This window comes from Perca fluviatilis, chromosome 14 (assembly GCF_010015445.1).
Source record: "Perca fluviatilis chromosome 14, GENO_Pfluv_1.0, whole genome shotgun sequence".
In the NCBI taxonomy this organism is placed as follows: domain Eukaryota; kingdom Metazoa; phylum Chordata; class Actinopteri; order Perciformes; family Percidae; genus Perca; species Perca fluviatilis.
Genome location: NC_053125.1, coordinates 38,047,496 through 38,069,587, shown reverse-complemented (window position 1 = coordinate 38,069,587; position 22,092 = coordinate 38,047,496). Strand labels below are relative to the sequence as shown.

Genomic DNA, 22,092 nt, shown 5'->3' with positions numbered 1-22,092 from the left:
GGGTCCCCTCCTCTTCTCTCGGTACACCAACTCTCTTGGGTCTGTCATCCAGTCGCACAGCTTTTCTTATCACAGCTACGCAGATGACACCCAACTAATTCTTTCCTTTCCTGAGTCTGACACTCAAGTAGCAGCACGTATCTCAGCCTGTCTGACTGACATCTCTTGGATGTCCACTAACCATCTGAAACTCAACCTCGACAAGACTGAGCTCCTTTTCCTTCCAGGGAAGGGCTCTCCTACCCAAGACCTGACTATAACAATTAACAACTCTGTGGTAGCCCCAACCCAGACTGCTAAAAACCTGGGTGTGACACTTGATGACCAACTCTCCTTCACTGCTAACATTGCTCCAACCACCCGATCGTGTAGATACATACTGCATAACATCAGAAGGATACGTCCCCTTCTAACACAGAAGGCAGCTCAGGTTCTGGTTCAGGCTCTAGTCATCTCACGTCTAGACTACTGCAACTCCCTCCTGATTGGCCTGCCTGCATGTGCCATCCAGCCCCTGCAGCTCATTCAGAACGCAGCAGCTCGACTTGTCTTCAACCTCCCCAAGTTCTCTCACACTACACCGCTCCTCCGCTCTCTTCACTGGTTGCCAGTGGCTGCCCGCATCCGCTTCAAGACACTAGTCCTCTCATACAGGGCGGAGCGGATCAGCCCCAGCTTACATCCAGGACATGGTCAAACCATACACCCCAACCCGCTCACTTCGCTCTGCATCAGCCAAACTGCTTGCTGCCCCCCCACAGCGAGGGAGAACTAATCACTCAACCAAATCCAGACTGTTCACTGTCCTGGCTCCCAAATGGTGGAACGAGCTCCCCATCGACATCAGGATGGCTGACAGCCTACACATCTTCCGCCGAAGGCTAAAAACACATCTCTTCCGACTACACCTCGGATAAAAATAAAAAAAGTCTTGAACCTGCACTTTCATACGTTTCTTTGTAGCTTAGCTTATTTAAAGCTAATGTACTTGCACTTACTACTTGTTGTCTAGAGTTTGGACCTTCTCAGTTGAATGCACTTAATTGTAAGTCGCTTTGGATAAAAGCGTCAGCTAAATGACATGTAATGTAATGTAACATCCCACCAAAAATATTTTCTGTTGGACTCTGGGCTCATCACACATTTAAGGGTGATTCTTTAACTATGGTACTTTTCTTGTCCCTGGGTGAAATAATAAAAACTAAAAAACATTTCTTCTTTTTTGTTTTTGTCACAATTACTTCAACCTAAGGGGAACTTATAAAAAATGTATCATGGCTCAATTATTCTTTTTATTATATAAGGCCTTTTATGCATGGTACTGTTTTCACTCTGTCCCTAAGCCAGAATTTGCATCTTTAACCTTGCTTAATTCTAAATTAAATATTTAAATGATTTAGATTTCAAGTACAAATGATAAAATAATGTCTATTTCAATTATACATATTATATATTGCCATATTTATTCACATTTTCCTATATTTTTCATAAGTAGAACCCTTGTCCCTTGGGCTTACTGTCATACCATGATGTACAAAACAGAATCCTGGGATCATTGTTTTAGGTTTGTGTACATAGTAACCATAGCAACAGAAACTCCACAGTGCAACACATGGTTGGATGAAATGGTGTCGTGTACAGGGGGTAATGAAAAGTAGAAAAATCAAGGTAAATATGAGTAAAACTGAGAGCATGTTTATTGGTTGTCATTTCCAAACAGCTCATATTTCACATGGACGTAAAAATATCTTGATACATTTAATTTAATAATGTGTAATTTGTGTATATTTAATGTTAACTCTAAAACTAATATTAGCAGGCTAACATAGCATGATATTTTAGAGGGAAAGGGGGGAAATGTCATTTCCACCACAGTGTTCATTGTGGTGGTAAAGACAGGTTGTGGTGGAAATGACATTGTTTGTGCTAAACAGCAAAATATTTGGGCTATAATACTAAAACTAAAACATTTAAATTCAAAAACAGTTAAATATAACATAGCTGAACCTCTGGCCTGTATGCAAATTTGACAGATACAGTATTTAGCAAATACAATGACTATTTAGTCAGATTCAACTTGTTATTCCACATGATAACATACGTTTGACAATACATGGAATTATGACATAACACACATGACAGTAACATATAAAGGGGTGATAGAAGGATTATATAGGGTATTTCACACTGTTCCTTAAGGTCTCCTAATGGGGTACGTTGGTTGGGCTGAAAATGTTCCAGGTGCTATTCTTAGGGCCCGTATGCATCCCTGTGGAATGTCTCTATTCGGAAAACAACAGCTTTTCTTCCAAATATGCTCCTGAATATTTAGATGAGTTGCACGCTGATTGGTTGAGGAACCACATACACATACATTGGAGATGAGACAGCGGGGCTGAGACTTTTTTATGCGAGAAATCAACTATATATAGCAGAAATATGCGCCGTTTTTTGAAAATTGATGGCTAATTGCAAATTTGGTAAGATGTGTCTGACTTCAGGATCTCCACACAGTCTGCCTCTGCTGCGCTTCATACCCAGGGGAAGTCACCGTTTCTGGGTTACTGGACTAACGGGGCTCCGCAGAACTCCGCAGAGCTGATAGCACATATATTACAGCTACCATAAGGTCTTACCAAACTAACGCTTGCGTCCGATATTAATTTAATGCATATTTGTGAATTTGAGGGGTTTCGTTTGCTGCTAGTGTCCCTTCAATCCTATGGGTAAAGATCGCAGCAAGCTGCGGAGCTCCGTCAGGGCCTCGGCATTTAGTAGTCCAGTAACCCAGAAACACTTTTAGTCACTTTTAACCCTAACCCTAACCCTTTTGCAATTAGCCATCAATTTTCGTAAAACGGCACATATTGACCTCTATTGATTTTTTGCATAAAAAAGTCCCATAAGTGAATTTAGTAATTAAATAGCAGACAAACAATGTATACAATTTCTGAAATCTGCGTGACCTAGATTCAGAAGACTAACTGACCTCAGATCAGTGGTGTAGTCTATGTAAATGTTGGGGCGTGACAAACATAGAGACTAAAGCCAAATAAGGAGGAGCCCCATAGTTGACGTCAGCTATGAGCTTTGTTGAGATTCGCCCGTTTTCAGCAGCAGTTTCAAATTGTGAGATTTGCAGAGAAAAGAGGTGTCAATGGGATTTAGAGGTTCTATGTATGTCCTAGTTACCCTCCAAACTGTTCTTATTCAACTATGACAAGGTAAAATCGGTTTTGCATTCTATCACCCAAGCACAGAGTGTTTGGTCTGGTTCAGCGTAGGCATATAGCATCTAAGCATATAAGTTTTCAGTTTCAAAATATATTGCCTATTTTATTTGTTATTCAAAATTATAGTCAACTGGTTATATTTGCTCTAGTTTGCGCTAGTTCGTACTTAGTTTGCTGTAGTTCAGCATGTAGAAAACAGTGAAGAAATTATTTGCTGACTTTTAACACAAATTCCTGTTTATTTCATTTTTTGGATTGCTTTTAATTAAAAAATATTGGTGATATGTTATTGTTCATTAATGCTGTTGCTTATTGATTTGCTTTGGTTCACCACATAGAGTAGTAGAAAAATAGTTTTTAATTGGAAGTTGCCTATCTATGTCATTTCCGCCACACACATTTTAAAGTAAAACAGATAAAAAACGTACAATCAAGCCAACTATATTCAGTGACAGTTGTGCAGTTAGGGGTAAGATATGTGTATATGATTTTGAGCTATGATAAGTAAATGAAATGTTCAGTGACCTAGTTTTAGGTGTTTTTTAGTGTAAATATTGTAAAATCTTTATAGTTACATTTCTGAAAAATAAATAAATTACAAATTTGAACAGAAATGTGTGTGCTATTTAATCAAATAAATTTATAACAGAAGATATTTAATTATTTTATCTTAAAAAAACGTTTTGTTATGTGATGGAAATGACCGTTTTCTTGGACTGTCAGATAAAAATGGTAAAAAATATATATTATTCAATACAAATCATCACAGCCAACTTCAGGGAAGGTTTCTAGACATATTGAGAAACCAACTGAGAATTAAAAACTGTTCATCTAGCTCAAAGAGTACCATAGTTGAAGAATTACCCTTAAACATCTCAGCTAATTTAAACAACCTAACACACACACACACACAGTGTGTTTACCTTCTGTCTCACAGATTCATCTGTCCAAAGAAAACCATCAGTTTCAGTTGATTAAAGAAAATAAATCCTCAATGAACGCCACGCTGCAGAAAGTGCTGATGATGATCTCGAACGAGAGAGACACACACACACAGAGTCAGAGGCTTAAATTAATCTCGTTTAGAGTTCAGAGTCTGTGTGAGTCTGTGTGTGTGTCTGTGTGACCTTTTCGGTTGAATCTCTCCGAGGTCGTTTCCTCAGACTCCATGAAGTTTCCTGGCTGATGACATCATCCACCTCTCTGTGATGTCACAGATTAAGTCAAGTAGGCAGTTGGTTGTGTGTTTGAGCTGATATTACCTTTACCTTTTGAGTTCAACAGTGAGACGGCTGAGGGTACGAAGGAGGGTTTATTCTATTGATATCTATTATATATATATATACTAGATATACACTGCAGGGCCACAGCCCAATCTCCATGTTACTACAGGACTACTTCTTTATGTTCCTTCAGTTCTGAGAGGATGTGTTGGTCTGAGGGTATGAAGGAGGGTTTATTCTATTGGTCTGATCTGGATTAGATCTCCAGCTGGTCTGCAGTCAGGAATAGAGACAGGATTAACCTGGCTCTACTCGGAGCCATCTGAAGGAAAGGACTGAGTCCCAGAGAGAAGGGCCTGCCTGGGTCAGAACCACACACACAAACACAACACGGAAGAAGGAACTATAGTTAGCCAGTTAGACGTGCAGGTAGTCTATGAGACACCACAGACAGATCAATAACTGTTAACGTGCTGATCAACATGCTACAATATCTGTAAAATTAAATTATTCTGGACTCAAAACATTACAGATTAAAACAGAGTTATGGAACCATTTTTATCTGTAAATACTGATCTCTTAGCTTTGTTTTTATTGTCTTTTAAATACTATTTATTTTACATTATCTGCAACTATTTGTTTGGACTTGGCCCTGGAAAGGACTTTGAATGTGTTTAGTGTTGTAATAACTGATGTTAACAGTATCAGACAGCAGGATAATAGTATACTGTATAATAATAATAATAATAATAATAATAGTTGGGGTTAACGCTTGTGTTGTCCTTCGGGTCCCAGTGACCCGAAGGACAACACAAGGATTATGTACTTCCGTTTACTTTGTTGTGAATTGCTCTCTAAACCCGGTTTCTTGTAACGTAAGTAAGTAAAGTTTATTTAGAACACATTTAAATACAGTTTAAGCTGACCAAAATGCTGTACAAACAAGAACTAAGGTGCTGTATTAACCCTTGTTTAGAGAGCAATTCTCAACAAAGCAAACGGAAGTACATAATCCTCGTGTGGTCCTTTGGGTCACTGGGACCCGAAGGACAACACAAGGGTTAAAGGAGTATTAGACAGTAGCTCTTCAGCCACCAGAGGGCAGGGTAGGGTAGTATAATAGTATCAGACAGTAGTATAATAGTATCAGACAGTAGTATAATAGTATAAGACAGTAGTATAATAGTATTAGACAGTAGTATAATAGTATTAGACAGTAGCTCTTCAGCCAGCAGAGGGCAGGGTAGGGTAGTATAATAGTATCAGACAGTAGTATAATAGTATCAGACAGTAGTATAATAGTATAAGACAGTAGTATAATAGTATTAGACAGTAGCTCTTCAGCCAGCAGAGGGCAGGGTAGGGTAGTATAATAGTATCAGACAGTAGTATAATAGTATCAGACAGTAGTATAATAGTATAGGACAGTAGCTCTTCAGCCAGCAGAGGGCAGGGTAGGGTAGTATAATAGTATCAGACAGTAGTATAATAGTATCAGACAGTAGTATAATAGTATAGGACAGTAGCTCTTCAGCCAGCAGAGGGCAGCGGTGTTTCTGATTTCATCACTTCGACCTACTTTGTGTAGTTCCTGCCCCCCCACACACACACACACACACAGTTGCTAGTAGCCATGGAGACAGGTTTTCAGGGAAGTAGAAAACAGAAATTAATAGAAATTCAGTTTTATTTTACACAAATAAAACAAACAGTGAAAATGAGAAACTCTGGAGGCTGACAGAGACCAGCACACTCTCTCTTATTATTCAGCTGCCGATCAATAATCAAACAATAAAACTACTTCAGTTCCTTTATTGGTCCAGTCAACACACACACACACACACACACACACACACACACACACACACACACACACACACACACACACACACACACACACACACACACACACACACACACACACACACACACACACACACACACACACACACACCAGAGTGTAAGGATGGTGATCTGCGTCCTGATTGGTCAGGAGGTCTTCAGATGGAAATCTTTGTGTTTCTGAAGCTCGAGTTGTCCCTGAAACACACAAACACATTTAATAGTTTAACGTTTCATATTTAAACTGTCAGCTGTTTTTGTAGAGCATCGTTCTGACAGAGTACATCATACTGGGTGTAAAATAATAAACCAAAATGAAAAATAAACGATGCCTCACTAAAAAACCCTAACTTAATTTCACTTCAGCTGTATTATCTAATAATTAACTCTTAGAATCAGCAGTCAGCAGAAATCTTCACAGAAACAGTTTAGTAAATTCCCATTCATCCGTAAAGTACCGACCACGTAGGTCTCATTCCCATGACCCTTATATGTTGTGGATGGACATCGTGGAATCTGATTGGTCAGGTGTTGCGTAAAGTCGACTGATGGTCATGTTGAGTTTCTCCAGCCAGACTAAAAGATGAGACTCGTCCAGCAGCTGTTTCCTGTTTAATAACTTTATGATAAAGAGGCAGAACCATCTGGATCTACTGGGTCTGACGTTACAGAAAAACTACAGCTTAGTTACAGGAACTCAGGTACTACTATTACTCTAGTACTACTACTGTACTATTCAGAGTTCGACTTATTTTTGGAATATTTTCCGTGTTTAAAGGGTAACTTGACTGATGGATCAACAACCTCTGAAACTGGTCCAGTATTAAGAGAGATGGAAACAAGACACAATATAAGTTAATGGGGCAATGCTGCAGCTTGTATTCACCTTCACAAAACTTCTGTTGTTGCTGCTGACAGACAATGATTAATATTCTGAGTGTCTGACAACATTATGGGATGGATTTCTAACGAGGTCGACCACAACTCACGATGCGTATAGTAAGCCGCTGCAGGGAGAAGCCTCTCTCTGCTGGTTCTACCCACGCTGTCTCGGCCTGTCTGACCCACTCTAAGTCTAAAGTCTAAGTCTGAAAGTCAAGCCTCCGTAACCGCGGAGAGCTGTTATATTGCGTCGCTCCTACACCTGTAGCTACGCCGTAGGAGCGACGCCGTAGCTACAGCGTGGATTTGATGCAGAATCATAAAACAGCCTTAGAGGTCTTTACAGTTAAGTTTAGCTGAGAAAAGGTCGTCTAGATCCACCATGTTCCTCTTCTGGGATGTACAGTATGTCTTTTCGCTGGATGTGCGTCCCCTTCCTCTGTCTCTGTGTCGGGGTTCTAACCTCCGGTGGATTTGTGTGACTATTAATATTATAGTTTAAGTAAGAACATGTTTCCTGTATCATCTACATTTATAGAGTCACTGTTTGACTTCCTTATACAACCGTAGAATAAAACACTAAAAGATTATTCTTTATAAGGTCTTATTACATAAACTACCTCCTGATGTATGTTCTCTACTGACTCCTCTATCAGACACACAGACAGACTAGGGTCCTGGACCAGGACTGGGTTTGGGGCTTCCTCCTCTCCACCTTAAACTATTATTATGTTATTAGTATGAAGACTATCTGACCTCTGGATGGAAACATCCTGGTACTGAACACTGAGCTTTCAGTCTGGTTCTTCTCTTATATCAAACTCTTCATGCTGCTGTCTCAGCCAGGACTCTCTTTTAAAGAGATCCTGAATCTCAACCAGACTATCCCCCCCCAGGTGGTTATTAATAATCATTTATTAGTTTATGTATTAAAGGGGGAGGAGTCTGAATCTCAACCAGACTATCCCGGTGGTTTATTAATAATCATTTATTAGTTTATGTATTAAAGGGGGAGGAGTCTGAATCTCAACCAGACTATCCCCGGTGGTTTATTAATAATCATTTATTAGTTTATGTATTAAAGGGGGAGGAGTCTGAATCTCAACCAGACTATCCCCCAGGTGGTTATTAATAATCATTTATTAGTTTATGTATTAAAGGGGGAGGAGTCTGAGTCCCTGAGACACCTGAGCAGGTCTAACTAAAGGTAAGGTACCGTGATGAACCTATAGGGGCGCCAGAGATCCTTCTGTCTCTCTGCTGTTCAACATCACACTGCTGCTCCTGGTAACTGATGACTCATCAGCAGCTCTGTTTCTGATTGGCTGCTGAAGGAACTGAACTGGGAGTGAAAGTAAAGAGTCGGGACATTCCAGAGACGCTGCGTTCAGGTGACTACAGGTCAACAGAGACCTCAGGAACTAAACAACAAACTGCTGAACAGAGACGCTGCGTTCAGGTGACTACAGGTCAACAGAGACCTCAGGATCTAAACAACAAACTGCTGAACAGAGACGCTGCGTTCAGGTGACTACAGGTCAACAGAGACCTCAGGAACTAAACAACAAACTGCTGAACAGAGACGCTGCTGAGTCTCCGTGACCAGTGGCCTGTCTGCTGCTCTGATCTCTTCTGGGTTAATAAAGTCTAAACTCAGACCTGGAACCGGTTTACATCATATTTATCATACAAATTACAATGTCTTCACCCTGTTATTATTACACACAGGCCTGAACACTCAGTACCTCTACATGTACTAATGGAGAGATTTCAGAGTGGGGGGGCTGCCCTACCCTAACCCCCGAACAGTTCGGTGCCTTGTTCAAGGGCACCTTGGCAGTGCCCAGGAGGTGAACTGGCACCTCTCCAGCTACCAGTCCACCACCATACTTTGGTCCGTACGGGGACTTGAACCAGCAACCCTCCGGTTCACAACCCAACTCCTACGGACTGAGCTACTGCCACCTCTAAACTAAGGTAGTAGTACTACAGTAGTAGTACTACAGTAGTAGTATAGTATAGTAGTACCTGAGGCTGTCTGTGTGGGTCTTGTACTCCATGATGGAGTTGGTCAGTAGTATTACTACAGTAGTATAGTATAGTAGTACCTGAGGCTGTCTGTGTGGGTCTTGTACACCATGATGGAGTTGGTCAGTAGTAGTACTACAGTAGTAGTAGTATAGTAGTACCTGAGGCTGTCTGTGTGGGTCGTGTACACCATGATGGAGTTGGTCAGTAGTAGTACTACAGTAGTAGTAGTATAGTAGTACCTGAGGCTGTCTGTGTCGGTCTTGTACTCCATGATGGAGTTGGTCAGTAGTAGTACTACAGTAGTAGTATAGTAGTACCTGAGGCTGTCTGTGTGGGTCTTGTACTCCATGATGGAGTTGGTCAGTAGTAGTACTACAGTAGTAGTAGTACCTGAGGCTGTCTGTGTGGGTCTTGTACTCCATGATGGAGTTGGTCAGTAGTAGTACTACAGTAGTAGTAGTATAGTAGTACCTGAGGCTGTCTGTGTGGGTCTTGTACACCATGATGGAGTTGGTCAGTAGTAGTACTACAGTAGTAGTAGTATAGTAGTACCCGAGGCTGTCTTTGTGGGTAACTCCATGATGGAGTTGGTCAGTAGTAAGTACTACAGTAGTAGTTAGTATAGTAGTACCTGAGGCTGTCTGTGTGGGTCTTGTACTCCATGATGGAGTTGGTCAGTAGTAGTACTACAGTAGTAGTAGTATATAGTAGTACCTGAGGCTGTCTGTGTGAGTCTTGTACTCCATGATGGAGTTGGTCAGTAGTAGTACTACAGTAGTAGTAGTATAGTAGTACCTGAGGCTGTCTGTGTGGGTCGTGTACACCATGATGGAGTTGGTCAGTAGTAGTACTACAGTAGTAGTAGTATAGTAGTACCTGAGGCTGTCTGTGTGGGTCTTGTACTCCATGATGGAGTTGGTCAGTAGTAGTACTACAGTAGTAGTAGTATAGTAGTACCTGAGGCTGTCTGTGTGGGTCTTGTACACCATGATGGAGTTGGTCAGTAGTAGTACTACAGTAGTAGTAGTATAGTAGTACCTGAGGCTGTCTGTGTGGGTCGTGTACTCCATGATGGAGTTGGTCAGTAGTAGTACTACAGTAGTAGTAGTATAGTAGTACCTGAGGCTGTCTGTGTGGGTCTTGTACTCCATGATGGAGTTGGTCAGTAGTAGTACTACAGTAGTAGTAGTATAGTAGTACCTGAGGCTGTCTGTGTGAGTCTTGTACTCCATGATGGAGTTGGTCAGTAGTAGTACTACAGTAGTAGTAGTATAGTAGTACCTGAGGCTGTCTGTGTGGGTCGTGTACACCATGATGGAGTTGGTCAGTAGTAGTACTACAGTAGTAGTAGTATAGTAGTATGAGGGGCTGTGTGTGTGGGTCTTGTACTCCATGATGGAGTTGGTCAGTAGTAGTACTACAGTAGTAGTATAGTATAGTAGTACCTGAGGCTGTCTGTGTGGGTCTTGTACACCATGATGGAGTTGGTCAGTAGTAGTACTACAGTAGTAGTAGTATAGTAGTACCTGAGGCTGTCTGTGTCGGTCTTGTACTCCATGATGGAGTTGGTCAGTAGTAGTACTACAGTAGTAGTATAGTAGTACATGAGGCTGTCTGTGTGGGTCTTGTACTCCATGATGGAGTTGGTCAGTAGTAGTACTACAGTAGTAGTATAGTAGTACCTGAGGCTGTCTGTGTGGGTCTTGTACTCCATGATGGAGTTGGTCAGTAGTAGTACTACAGTAGTAGTAGTATAGTAGTACCTGAGGCTGTCTGTGTGGGTCTTGTACACCATGATGGAGTTGGTCAGTAGTAGTACTACAGTAGTAGTAGTAGTATAGTAGTACCTGAGGCTGTCTGTGTGAAGTCTGTACTCCATGATGGAGTTGGTCAGTAGTAGTACTACAGTAGTAGTATAGTATAGTAGTACCTGGAGGCTGTCTGTGTGGAGTCTTGTACTCCATGATGGAGTTGGTCAGTAGTAGTACTACAGTAGTAGTAGTATAGTAGTACCTGAGGCTGTCTGTGTCGGTCTTGTACTCCATGATGGAGTTGGTCAGTAGTAGTACTACAGTAGTAGTAGTATAGTAGTACCTGAGGCTGTCTGTGTGGGTCGTGTACACCATGATGGAGTTGGTCAGTAGTAGTACTACAGTAGTAGTAGTATAGTAGTACCTGAGGCTGTCTGTGTCGGTCTTGTACTCCATGATGGAGTTGGTCAGTAGTAGTACTACAGTAGTAGTATAGTAGTACCTGAGGCTGTCTGTGTGGGTCTTGTACTCCATGATGGAGTTGGTCAGTAGTAGTACTACAGTAGTAGTATAAGTATAGTAGTACCTGAGGCTGTCTGTGTGGGTCTTGTACTCCATGATGGAGTTGGTCAGTAGTAGTACTACAGTAGTAGTAGTAGTATAGTAGTACCTGAGGCTGTCTGTGTGGGTCTTGTACACCATGATGGAGTTGGTCAGTAGTAGTACTACAGTAGTAGTAGTATAGTAGTACCTGAGGCTGTCTGTGTGGGTCGTGTACTCCATGATGGAGTTGGTCAGTAGTAGTACTACAGTAGTAGTATAGTATAGTAGTACCTGAGGCTGTCTGTGTGAGTCTTGTACTCCATGATGGAGTTGGTCAGTAGTAGTACTACAGTAGTAGTAGTATAGTAGTACCTGAGGCTGTCTGTGTGGGTCGTGTACACCATGATGGAGTTGGTCAGTAGTAGTACTACAGTAGTAGTAGTATAGTAGTACAACGAGGCTGTCTGTGTTGGGTCTTGTACTCCATGATGGAGTTGGTCAGTAGTAGTACTACTACAGTAGTAGTATAGTAGTACCTGAGGCTGTCTGTGTGGGTCTTGTACTCCATGATGGAGTTGGTCAGTAGTAGTACTACAGTAGTAGTATAGTATAGTAGTACCTGAGGCTGTCTGTGTGGGTCTTGTACTCCATGATGGAGTTGGTCAGTAGTAGTACTACAGTAGTAGTATAGTATAGTAGTACCTGAGGCTGTCTGTGTGGGTCTTGTACTCCATGATGGAGTTGGTCAGTAGTAGTACTACAGTAGTAGTAGTATAGTAGTACCTGAGGCTGTCTGTGTGGGTCTTGTACACCATGATGGAGTTGGTCAGTAGTAGTACTACAGTAGTAGTAGTATAGTAGTACCTGAGGCTGTCTGTGTGGAGTGCTTGTACTCCATGATGGAGTTGGTCAGTAGTAGTACTACAGTAGTAGTATAGTATAGTAGTACCTGAGGCTGTCTGTGTGAGTCTTGTACTCCATGATGGAGTTGGTCAGTAGTAGTACTAGTAGTAGTAGTATAGTAGTACCTGAGGCTGTCTGTGTGGGTCGTGTACTCCATGATGGAGTTGGTCAGTAGTAGTACTACAGTAGTAGTATAGTATAGTAGTACCTGAGGCTGTCTGTGTGAGTCTTGTACTCCATGATGGAGTTGGTCAGTAGTAGTACTACAGTAGTAGTAGTATAGTAGTACCTGAGGCTGTCTGTGTGGGTCTTGTACTCCATGATGGAGTTGGTCAGTAGTAGTACTACAGTAGTAGTAGTATAGTAGTACCTGAGGCTGTCTGTGTGGGTCTTGTACTCCATGATGGAGTTGGTCAGTAGTAGTACTACAGTAGTAGTATAGTATAGTAGTACCTGAGGCTGTCTGTGTGAGTCTTGTACTCCATGATGGAGTTGGTCAGTAGTAGTACTACAGTAGTAGTAGTATAGTAGTACCTGAGGCTGTCTGTGTGAGTCTTGTACTCCATGATGGAGTTGGTCAGTAGTAGTACTACAGTAGTAGTAGTAGTAGAGTAGTACCTGAGGCTGTCTGTGTGGGTCTTGTACTCCATGATGGAGTTGGTCAGTAGTAGTACTACTAGTAGTAGTATAGTAGTACCGAGGCTGTCGTGTGTGAGTCTTGTACTCCATGATGGAGTTGGTCAGTAGTAGTACTACAGTAGTAGTAGTATAGTAGTACCTGAGGCTGTCTGTGTGAGTCTTGTACTCCATGATGGAGTTGGTCAGTAGTAGTACTACAGTAGTAGTAGTATAGTAGTACCTGAGGCTGTCTGTGTGGGTCTTGTACTCCATGATGGAGTTGGTCGGGAGGTTCAGGACTCGTCTCAGCGTGTCTCTGATTCTGGACGTCGTCGTCTGGTCGTTGGACGTCCTGTTCCAGATAGACAGGATGTCCTCCTGAGAGACAGACAGGTGGACAGACAGGGAGAGAGACAAACAGGTAGAGAGACAGGGAAAGAGACAGACAGGTAGACAGCCAGGGGGAGAGACAGACAGGTAGAGAGAGACAGACAGGTGGACAGACAGGGAGAGAGACAGGGAGAGAGACAGGGAGAGAGACAGACAAGGAGAGAGACAGGGAGAGAGAGAGACAGACAGGTAGACAGACAGGGAGAGAGACAGACCGGGAGACAGAAAGTTTGTAATAAAAAACAAGCACATTGTTTTGCTTCTTTACTGTTGGGAGTTTTGCAGTGTTTCATGTACCTATACGTACTCTCTCTCTGTGGCAGTATAACTGCAGTAGATCTGTAGTAGTATCACAGTAGTATGGTAGTAGTACTGCAGTATATTACCTGGAAGCGTATGGAGACGACAGCTCCGCAGATCTCCTCCCCCACCATGAACTGCTCCCCCAGCATGGCCAGGATGATGTTCTCCCAGAACCGGCTCGCTAGACCCTTACGCAGTCGGATGATCCACTTCCCCCCGCTGCGGTTAGACTCGTCCTGAAGACAGACAGGTCAGAGAGAGAGACAGGTTAGAGACAGACAGGTTAGAGACACATTAGCCTGGTCCTACCAGACTCTGGTCCACTAGCCTGGTCCTACCAGACTCTGGTCCACTAGCCTGGTCCTACCAGGCTCTGGTCCACTAGCCTGGTACACTAGCCTGGTCCTACCAGACTCTGGTCCACTAGCCTGGTCCACTAGCCTGGTCCTACCAGGCTCTGGTCCACTAGCCTGGTACACTAGCCTGGTCCTACCAGACTCTGGTCCACTAGCCTGGTACACTAGCCTGGTCCTACCAGGCTCTGGTCCACTAGCCTGGTACACTAGCCTGGTCCTACCAGACTCTGGTCCACTAGCCTGGTACACTAGCCTGGTCCTACCAGACTCTGGTACATTAGCCTGGTCCTACCAGACTCTGGTACACTAGCCTGGTCCTACCAGACTCTGGCACTAGCCTGGTACACTAGCCTGGTCCTACCCGACTGCCTGGGCCTCTAGCCAAACGGTCCTACCAGACTCTGGCCTCTCTCCATTGACAAGTGTAAAGTAAACTTGGGTGGTTAGTCTGTTAGTTTGAAGAATACAAGAAGATGTTCTGCCGCAACCAATCGCTAACATTTGGTCGTGACGTATGTGAGCGAGCTGGAAAACCAAACTGTTCCTGAACCCCGTGGGGAGGAGACCACCACAACAACTCAGCAGAGACTGTTCTTACTCGGGCTTTAACTACTAATCCTAACTTCTGGATATTCAGCAGCATTGCCACAACGGACCGAATGGCTTCACTCGCATCTTTCTCCGCCACAACTCTAGCGTATGGCCTCATCATTGTTCTCGGCCACTCCCTCTGGTCACTGATTGGACCGCCAAAACCCTTAGTCGAGAAAACCCAAGAATATACTGTGAACCCAGACAGAGTACTGAAGCAAAATGAAAATTGAGCGGAAGTACGTAGGAGGGCAGAGCCAGGCTAAGTTTACTGAGAGGGTTAGGATTAAAACAAAGAGCAGCTTATACTGGATTAACAGTGAGGAAAATACGTATTTGAACACCCTGCTATTTTGCAAGTTCTCCCACTTAGAAATCATGGAGGGGTCTGAAATTGTCATCGTAGGTGCATGTCCACTGTGAGAGACATAATCTTAAAAAAAAAAAAAAATCCAGAAATCACAATGTATGATTTTTTAACTATTTGTTTGTATGATACAGCTGCAAATGAGTATTTGAACACCTGAGAAAATCAGTGTTAATATTTGGTACAGTAGCCTTTGTTTGCAAGTACAGAGGTCAAATGTTTCCTGTAGTTTTTCACCAGGTTTGCACACACTGCAGGAGGGATTTTGGCCCACTCCTCACAGATCTTCTCTAGATCAGTCAGGTTTCTGGGCTGTCGCTGAGAAACACGGAGTTTGAGCTCCCTCCAAAGATTCTCTATTGGGTTTAGGTCTGGAGACTGGCTAGGCCAGAACCTTGATATGCTTCTTACAGAGCCACTCCTTGGTTATCCTGGCTGTGTGCTTCGGCTCATTGTCATGTTGGAAGACCCAGCCTCGACCCATCTTCAATGCTCTAACTGAGGGAAGGAGGTTGTTTCCCAAAATCTCGCAATACATGGCCCCGGTCATCCTCTCCTTAATACAGTGCAGTCGCCCTGTCCCATGTGCAGAAAAACACCCCCAAAGCATGATGCTACCACCCCCATGCTTCACAGTGGGGATGGTGTTCTTGGGATGGTACTCACCATTCTTCTTCCTCCAAACACGGTTAGTGGAATTATGACAATAAAGTTCTATTTTGGTCTCATCTGACCACATGACTTTCTCCCATGACTCCTCTGGATCATCCAAATGGTCATTGGCAAACTTAAGACGGGCCTGGACATGTGCTGGTTTAAGCAGGGGAACCTTCCGCGCCATGCATGATTTCAAACCATGACGTCTTAGTGTATTACCAACAGTAACCTTGGAAACGGTGGTCCCAGCTCCTCCCGTGTAGTCCTGGGCTGATTTCTCACCTTTCTTAGGATCATTGAGACCCCACGAGGTGAGATCTTGCATGGAGCCCCAGTCCGAGGGAGATTGACAGTCATGTTTAGCTTCTTCCATTTTCTAATTATTGCTCCAACAGTGGACCTTTTTTCACCAAGCTGTACAATATTGTCTCTAGTGTCTTTGGACAGCACTTTGGTCTTGGCCATGTTAGTAGTTGGATTCTTACTGATTGTATGGGGGGGACAGGTGTCTTTATGCAGCTAACGACCTCAAACAGGTGCATCTAATTGAGGATAATAAATTGAGTGGAGGTGGACATTTTAAAAGGCAGACTAACAGGTCTTTGAGGGTCAGAATTCTAGCTGATAGACAGGTGTTCAAATACTTATTTGCAGCTGTATCATACAAATAAATAGTTAAAAAATCATATATTGTGATTTCTGGATTTTTTTTTTAAGATTATGTCTCTCACAGTGGACATGCACCTACGATGACAATTTCAGACCCCTCCATGATTTCCAAGTGGGAGAACTTGCAAAATAGCAGGGTGTTCAAATACTTATTTTCCAGTGCCAGAAAACCCCCATAAAGCTCCACGTATGGAAGCACAGCCAGACAGCAGCAGCAGAAAGAGCAGATTGAAAGGCCTGTTTGAGGAAATCCTGCAGGAGCATGAGGAGGAACGTGGGGCAAGTAGCACAAGCACACAAGTTCAAATACAGACATATTTGACAGAGCAAACGGTCCCACGCTCAGACAGCCCATTCCAGTACTGGGGAGTCAACCTAATTTGTTTTCCGACCCTGGCTGACTCGTCAGGACGCAGCAGTCAAGCAGGAGGAGTCACAAGGAAATTTCAAAAAAGGGTTTTTATTTTACCCACAAATCATTACAACAAATATATATAAAGTTTGGGGGCCCTTAAAAAGAGGTCAAACAAACAAAACTAACTTAAGCTCAGCAAACGCAAAAAAAGTACAACTGACCTTCCATACATGAAACAAAGGGAACTTATATACTGGCTGGTCAGACCAGGTTTAACACCCAGGGGGAGACTAACAATTACTAATATATAAACTACAAAATAGCAAAAGAAAACTTCTAAACACTTACTCCAAAAGAAATATACTCATAATTAACATTAACTGAATAAATGTACTAAATACAATACAAATCAAAACTCAAATATCTTAAGGAAAAATAAAACTAACCCCCCCTGACATAACAAACATTGGTAGAGTCCAATTTGGGCCACCACCCCTATAAAGCATCTGTTATTCCAAACGCCACCCCTTTGTCCCAGCAGCCTGCAGGGTGTGGACTCCGTAACACTGGTAAGCGCTTTTAAGATGGCTGTGTGGCCACGGCTGCGGCCATCACACACCCCCCTCCTTCAGAGCTGCCGCTGGGCCAGCGAGAGAGATAGTCTGCAGTGGTGTTCAACTTGCCCGGGATGTACTGGACTGTAAACCGGAACGGCTGCATAGCAAGGTACCACCTGGTGATCCGCCCATTGGTATATTTCATCCTCTCCAGCCACTGCAGTGCCTTATGGTCCGACTCCAAGACAAACTCTCGGCCCATCAAGTAATACTTGAAGGAGTCAAGGGCCCATTTGACTGCCAAGGCTTCCTTTTCCACCGTTGAATAACGGACCTCTTCGGAGTAGTTTCCCGACTGATATATGCCACAGGATGTCGTTCCTCCTTGGGTCCCTGGAGAAGCACAGCTCCCACCCCCCTCTCAGAGGCATCCGTCTGTAACATAAACTGTTCCTCAAAGTTTGGATTATGTAAAACAGGGCTCTTACTCAGAGATTTTTGAATGTCCTTGAAGGCTGCCACTGCCTCCTCTGTCCACTGGACCTGGTTAGGACATCTTGAGCCCGTCCTGTCTGTTAGCACAGCCGCCCTGGCTGAAAAGTTGGGGATGAACCGATGGTAGAAGCCAGCCATCCCCAGGAAAGATCTTAGCTGCTTCCTGGTCTGTGGGAGAGGACATGACTCAATTGCATGGACCTTTTGAACCTGAGGTTTAATTAACCCACCTCCAATGGTGAAACCCAGGTACTCTGTTTCCTTCTTAGCCAGGACACATTTGTCTGGGTTGATGGTCAAACCGGCAGCATGTAGGTGGTCCAAGACTGCCTTGAGATGCTCCACATGTTTCTCCCACGTCGTACTGTAGATGACAATATCATCAAGGTATGCACAAGCAAACTCAGACAATCCATAAAGTACCTGGTCCATTAATCTTTGAAATGTTGCCGGAGCCCCATGCAACCCAAATGGCAACACAGTAAACTGAAAAAGCCCCCAGGGAGTTCGGAAGGCAGTCAGTTCCTGAGACTGCTGGGTTAGGGGGACTTGCCAGTAACCCTTACAGAGGTCAATGGTGGTTAGAAACTCTGCTTTCCCAAGGCGGTCAATGAGATCATCAATTCGTGGGGTGGGGTAAGAGTCAAACTTTGAAATTGAGTTTAGATACCTGAAGTCGATACAAAACCTAATTGTCCCATCTTTCTTCGGAACCAGCACCACAGGGTTGCACCACTCACTCCTAGACTGCTGGATTATCCCCAAAGAAAGCATGAGATCAACTTCCTTCTTCAAAGACACGAGGAGGCGCTCTGGTATCCTGTAACTCATACGTCTCACTGTTGCATCTGGTTTTAATACAATGTCATGTTCAATCAGGTTTTGTGCGCCCTGGATATTCTTGGAAATATTTCTGGGTGAAGTAGAGCTCGTACCTGAGATTGTTGATCCTTGGACAGATGGCTTACATCCAGCTCTGTTGAGACTGGCAATGGCAGGTACTGGTCATCCGCCTCGCCTCCTTCTTCCTTTTACAGCCTGAATCAGGAACACCTCAGCTCTGGGACCCACTCCTTGAGGAGGTTCACATGAAGCACCCAGCTAGAACGCTGATGTCCTGGAGTGGAGACTTGATAGGTAGTGGGCCCCAACTTCTTCTGCACCTTAAAAGGCCCCTGCCATTTTGCAAGGAGCTTACTGTCACTGGTAGGCAGCATAACCAAAACCTTCTGGCCTGGTTGAAAGCCTCTCTGTCGAGCTGACTTGTCATACCAAGTCTTTTGGTGCTTTTGGGCCTCCATCATGTGTATCTGGGCCAGTTCTCCCATTGCGTTGCAGTTTCTCTCTCATCTGTACAACGTAGGAGATTACATTAATAGTCCCCTCTCCCCTGATCTCCTCCCCAGGTGTCCCTCAATAAGGCTAGGGGACCCCTCACCTCATGCCCATACAGTAGTTCAAAAAGGGGAAAACCTGTGGAAGCCTGTGGTACTTCCCCGGTAGCAAAGAGGAGGTAGGGAAGCCATTGGTCCCAGTCCGATCCAGTCTCATTCACAAACTTACGGAGCATTTGCTTGAGGGTCTGATTGAACCGCTCCGTCCAGCCCATCTGTTTGCGGGTGATAGGGAGTAGTGCGCACCCTCTTTATGCCGAGAAGTTGGTAAACCTGTTTCAAAAGTTTAGACATAAAATTAGTGCCTTGGTCTGTTAAGATTTCACAAGGGAACCCAACTCTTGAGAAAAATTGCACCAAAGAGAAAGCCACAGTTTTTGCTTTAACTGATTTCAATGGGAAGACTTCGGGATATTTGGTTGCATAGTCCGTTACTACCAACATAAAACGGTTCCCTGCTTTACTTTTTTCCACCGGACCCACAATGTCCATCCCAAGGCGTTCAAAGGGGATACTTATAACTGGGAGAGGTTGCAGTGGAGCTTTGGAGGGATTTTGCATTGATGTCTTTTGACACTGAGAGCAGCTTCTACAGAACTGGGCAATGTCAGATTGCAAACCTGGCCAGTAGAAATGGCGCTTTATACGAGCTGTGGTCTTGTGTTTCCCTAAGTGGCCAGCCCAGGGAATTGAGTGGCCCAAGGTAAGTACTATTTCTCGGGCCACCTGTGGGACCACTAGCCGCATCACCTGGCCATTCTGATGATAAAGAATGCCGTTCTGTAGGACATACTCTTTTCCCCCGTCATTAGAATTACCCTGCTTCCTTTCTTGTGCTCTCTGCAAAAGGATAGACAAAGTTGGATCCTTTTCCTGCATTTGCATTATATCAGTAGGTATTTGAAACCCCAGGGGCATATTTGGCGTAGTCTCGGTTAGTGGTTGTATGGCTGTACCCGAATTTGTCTGCCCTCCCTCTGACTGCGGGTCTTATGAGCCTTTCCGGGACATGACTCTAACTCTGCATCATAGAAGGGCAAGGCACTGAGGGCTATGGAATCTGCATCCACCTGCTTAGCTTGTGCTCTAGTGACAACATTACAACTTTGAACTGGCTTTATCAAGTCATAGAGTATGGGCAGGTCTTCGCCTAAAACTACAGGGAAAGGTAAGTGATCCGCAACTCCCACAGTCAACAGATAAGCCTGTCCTTTAATCTCAAGATAAATATCGGCAGTGGGGTAAGGCTTCTCATCACCATGTACACAGCAAATAGGAACTGTCTCCAGGGTACAGATAGCATTAGCTGGTACATACTTCCTCTGTACAAGTGTCTGAGTACTGCCAGTATCAATCAGGGCTCTGAGGTTCACCCCATTGATTTTAACACCAACCATTTTCCTGGTATGGTTACCTTTGGGTTCAGGGTTAACACTCTGGCGTGGAACAAAACACATCTGGGTCAACTTGACTGGATTCTTTGGGCACATTGGTTTAATATGACCTTCTTGTCCACAAAAGTAGCAAATTGGTGTTCGGTTAGGAGCTCTGGGTGGTGCATATTGGTTCTCCCTCATGGGAGGCTTACCCGCTCCTGACGCCGACCTCTGCGGGTGCTGAGGGGGTATGGGCCTGTAGCAGTCCTTGCCAGTCTTCCCACCCATACTACTCCATGGCTGGCCTTTCTCCCGGGCAGCCACAAACACATCCGCAAGAGTGGCAGCCTCAGCAGCAGATTTCGGCCCATGCTCCTTTACCCAAACCTGAAGCTCAGGGGACAACATTCTCAAGTATTGTTCCATGATCAGGACTTCACTAATTTCATGAAGTGTTTTACCTTGCGGTTGTATCCATTTGACATACAGCTCTTTCAGTCTCACATACAGCTCCTGGGGGCTCTCCTCCGGTTCCACATGGAGGGATCTAAACCTCTGCCTGTAGGTCTCAGGGTTAATATCATATTTTTTTAGAATCGCTGTTTTCACTTTATCATATTCATGAGCGTCATCTACATCCATATGCACATAGGCTCCTCTGGCCTTACCAGTCAGCAGCGGAAGGAGGCGAAAAACCCAGTCCACTTTTGGCCACCGACATGCTACTGCAATCCTCTCAAAAGTAATTAGGAAATGTTCAACGTCATCATTTTCTGTTAATTTTTCAAGTCTAGGCTCATAAGAAGATCGAGACTGACCTGCTGAAGACATCGTAGGGTGGACCGACTCTGCAGCGGGTGAGGCTTGAGCTTTTGGATGATTCTCATTCAAATTGTAGTCCTCAACGGGATCCAGTACTGTGGAAGCAGGCTCGTGGATTGGAGATGTACGATCCTCGACCTCTTGCTGCAGAAGGCGAAACTGATGCTGTAGTGCCTTGAACTGGTGCTCCTGGCGGTCAGCATGCACTCTCCATTTTTCTTCCCGGGCCTCCTGTTGACCCACAAATGACTGGATAATCCCTGCCAGGTCACTCAGCGTTGGCTCTGTGCCATCTTCATCCTCAGTACTTGATGCTCCTTTTAGTACTTCCTCCGCCATTGTGTCTTCACCGTCCACCCGAGGTCCTCTCGCTGTATGAGTTAACTCAGTCTTCTTATTCTCTGTCTGACCGCCTCTTCTCCCTCTCCCCCCTCGCATGCTTCACAAAATGGAGGAAAAAACCCAAATGAAAAAAAAAAAAAAAAAAACCTTGTACTCCTCAACTGGTTGATCCCACCACTGCCACCATATGTCAGGGACCAAGCAGTCAAGCAGGAGGAGTCACAAGGAAATTTCAAAAAAAAGGGTTTTTTATTTTACCCACAAATCATTACAACAAATATATATAAAGTTTGGGCCCTTAAAAAGAGGTCAAACAAACAAAACTAACTTAAGCTCGAAACATAGCAAACGCAAAAGTACAACTGACCTTCCATACATGAAACAAAGGGAAC

At 43.9% G+C, this 22,092-nt stretch overlaps 2 protein-coding genes across 4 annotated transcripts in view; both read right to left on the bottom strand.

Moving 5' to 3' along the window:
- LOC120573389 (retinal guanylyl cyclase 2-like) overlaps positions 1 to 4,887 on the bottom strand; it is a 41,495-nt gene extending 36,608 nt beyond the window's left edge. The window contains exon 1 of one of the 2 annotated variants that reach the window (XM_039823099.1): positions 4,157 to 4,887. The gene's annotated coding sequence lies outside the window, so the exon portion shown is untranslated. The remainder of the gene's footprint in view (positions 1 to 4,156) is intronic. The other variant, XM_039823097.1, reaches the window with a different exon arrangement.
- A 1,238-nt stretch (positions 4,888 to 6,125) lies between these two features.
- eif4e2rs1 (eukaryotic translation initiation factor 4E family member 2 related sequence 1) overlaps positions 6,126 to 22,092 on the bottom strand; it is a 27,648-nt gene continuing 11,681 nt past the window's right edge. The window contains exons 5-7 of one of the 2 annotated variants that reach the window (XM_039823124.1): positions 13,803 to 13,955; positions 13,268 to 13,404; positions 6,126 to 6,496 (exon numbers count right to left, since the gene is read on the bottom strand). In XM_039823124.1, the coding sequence (XP_039679058.1) occupies positions 6,457 to 6,496; positions 13,268 to 13,404; positions 13,803 to 13,955 (330 nt within the window). In that variant the 3' untranslated portion in view covers positions 6,126 to 6,456. Of the gene's footprint in view, positions 6,497 to 9,925; positions 10,566 to 13,267; positions 13,405 to 13,802; positions 13,956 to 22,092 lie in introns of those variants that run through there. The other variant, XM_039823126.1, reaches the window with a different exon arrangement.